This window comes from Plasmodium gaboni, chromosome 13 (genome assembly GCF_001602025.1).
Source record: "Plasmodium gaboni strain SY75 chromosome 13, whole genome shotgun sequence".
In the NCBI taxonomy this organism is placed as follows: Eukaryota; Apicomplexa; class Aconoidasida; order Haemosporida; family Plasmodiidae; genus Plasmodium; species Plasmodium gaboni.
The window spans coordinates 548,062-550,898 of NC_031493.1; the positions used below are offsets into that span (position 1 = coordinate 548,062).

Consider the following 2,837-nt stretch of genomic DNA (forward strand, 5'->3'; position numbering starts at 1 on the left):
AAAACATTAGCATATATACTAAAAATATATTAATATATGTTATATATATAAAAAAAAAGTATATATATATATATTTTTTTTCCTTGTAACCTATTATATTGGGTATATACAGATAAACATTTTTTTTTTTCATCTTCATAAATATTGAATTTATTCGTGACTTTTATTATATCTTTAATGTATTATATATATATATATATATATATATATATTTAATTTGATTAACTTTTATGTTCTAACAAATTAATATGGTATATTAAACTTACATAATAAAAATAAAAGGTGAAAACATTTTATTCATAAAATATGTATACACATTTAAGAATATACATACATATTATATTATATATATACATATATATTATCCATAAAATATTTATGTACTACCAAAAAAAAAAAAAAAAAAAATAATAAAAGTAATATAAGAAGAAACAATAAAATTTTAAATATTAACAAAAATTAATAAGATTAATAATAAATAAAAAAAAAAAAAATTACTGAAATGAGGTTGATATATGTATATATAAACATTGAAAAAAAAAAAAATAAATAAAATAAATTATAAAGAAAATGCTTTTTAAAAACCATAAGTAAATTGTGATGCATACATATATATATTAATAATATATATTATATGTATATCAAACTTAAAGCGTGTATTTTCTTTTTAAGATATCCATATGATGAAATATTATTATAAATGTAACAATATATATATATATATATATATTATATAAAATATACATAAAAAAAAAAAAAAAAATGTATAAGTAAATATTATATATATATATATATATGAAGCGTTCATATTATGATACTATAAATAAATTATATAATATATTTATTTATTCAATATGTTATATATTAATTATATTTCTACTTCAAAATATACATAATACATAGTTATATCTGTTACATACTTATTCTAGGTTTTCTTTTTTTTATAAAAAAAAAAAAATTAAATAAATATAATTTGTATATAATATATTATATTATATTATATAAAGCATAATTAATATTTGTTTTATTTATTTATCGTTTTTTCTTAAAATAATTTAATTTTTTTTTTTTTTTTTTTAATTTATCCTCATTTTAAGTTGTACAGGGTCGAAAGAAAAAAAAAAATTATTTTCTACAACATTTACAAATAAATGGACTGTATATATAAAAAATATAAAATTTAAAGAATTAAAAATATTATTTATAATTAATGAGTTTTTTTTTTTTTTTTTTGTTAATGTTAATTCATTTTTACAATATATTTATATATATATTTCTTGAATATTTTTAATTTTTTAGTATTTAATTTTTTAATTGTTTCGTTAAAATTTTTAATATATTATAATATATATATATATATATATATATATATATGTTTATATTTATATATGTTATGGGTTATATTTAATACTAGATGTACATTTAAAAATCAAGTATGATAAAGGAAGGGAATTGTGTTGTTATATATTCGGACGAAGAAAATATAGATTTATTAAAATTAACAAATGATGGAATAATAAATAATAAGAAGGGTAGATTTTTACATAAGGATATAATAGGGAAAGAATATGGTTCGAAAATATATGATACATTAAATAAGAATTATATATATGTATTAAAAAGATCTCCTGAATTAATAGTAAATTGTTTAAAAAAGAAAACGCAAACATTATATGAACATGATATATCTTTTATATGTTTAGTTTGTAATGCATTACCAAATAATAAAATTTTAGAAGCGGGTACAGGAACAGGTTGTTTAACATATGCTCTTGCAAATTCTGTTTTACCAAATGGTATGATACATACATTTGAATATAATGAAGAAAGATATAAACAAGTACAACAAGAATTTGATGATTTCGAAAATATAAGAAAAAATATAACATTTCATCATAAAGATATATTAAATTATAATTTTGATGATTTTCCTTTAGAATATTTTGATTCTATTTTTCTTGACATGCCCAATCCATGGTTATGTGTTGATAATATAAAAAAGGTTTTAAAAGAAAGAGGTATCTTTGTTATTTTTTTACCATGTATTGAACAAGTATATAAAATTCTAGAAGCTTTAGAAAAAAATTCGTTTTGTGATATTGTAACATATGAATTAATAAATAAATCATGGAAAATTATTATTAATAAAAAAAAAAAAAATAAAAACAATGATGATGATTATCATATTGATAATACTGTAAGTTTTAATAGTGTTAATAATGATGACAAAAAGATAGACAATATAGATACACTTAATAATTTTTATACAAATTATAGATTATGTCAGAAAGAAAATAAAACACATACTGGATATTTAACCATAGCAAAAAGGTCTCTTAAAGACGAAGACGAACAACCAGAAATTAAATTTGAAAATGCATTTTAATAAAAAAAAATAAGAGGATATCAATACAAATTAATGTTTACATAATATATATATATATAATATATATTTATATGTATATTTTTTTTTTTTTTTTTGTGAGATATTTAATTAAAAAAACTATATATTTTATAAACCACACAATCTTATTATTTATATAGTAATTAAATATATTTATTTATTTTACTTTTTTTACTTATATTTAATTATTTTTATACATAATATTCAATATGTTAGCTTATTAATATAAAAAACAAAAAAAAAAAAAAAAAAAAAAAAAAAAAAAAAAAAAAAAAAAAAAAAATTTTAAAAATTATTAATAAAAAAATAAAAAAAAAAAAAATAAAATTTTTTTAAAAAAAAAAAAAATAAAAATTTTTTTTTTTTACTTTAAATTTTTTTTTTTTTTTTTTTTTTTTTTTTTTTTTTTTTTTTTTTTTTTTTTTTTTTTTTA

The 2,837-nt window shown here is 14.5% G+C and overlaps 2 protein-coding genes across 2 annotated transcripts in view; one reads left to right on the plus strand and one right to left on the minus strand.

Annotated features, from left to right (window-relative positions):
• The window catches only part of PGSY75_1315600 (phosphatidylinositol synthase), a gene marked incomplete at both ends in the record, with an annotated part of 1,803 nt that extends 1,664 nt beyond the window's left edge, over positions 1 to 139 (minus strand). Inside the window, one exon of the mRNA XM_018787220.1 lies at positions 91 to 139. Coding sequence (XP_018639962.1) covers positions 91 to 139 — 49 coding nt within the window. The remainder of the gene's footprint in view (positions 1 to 90) is intronic.
• Positions 140 to 1,435: 1,296 nt separating this feature from the next.
• On the plus strand, positions 1,436 to 2,386 carry PGSY75_1315700 (putative tRNA (adenine(58)-N(1))-methyltransferase catalytic subunit TRM61; the record flags this gene model as incomplete). Its single annotated transcript, XM_018787221.1, has 1 exon — positions 1,436 to 2,386. One exon carries the CDS (start codon positions 1,436 to 1,438, stop codon positions 2,384 to 2,386), a length of 951 nt encoding a protein of 316 aa, XP_018639963.1.
• Between the last annotated feature and the right edge of the window lie 451 nt (positions 2,387 to 2,837).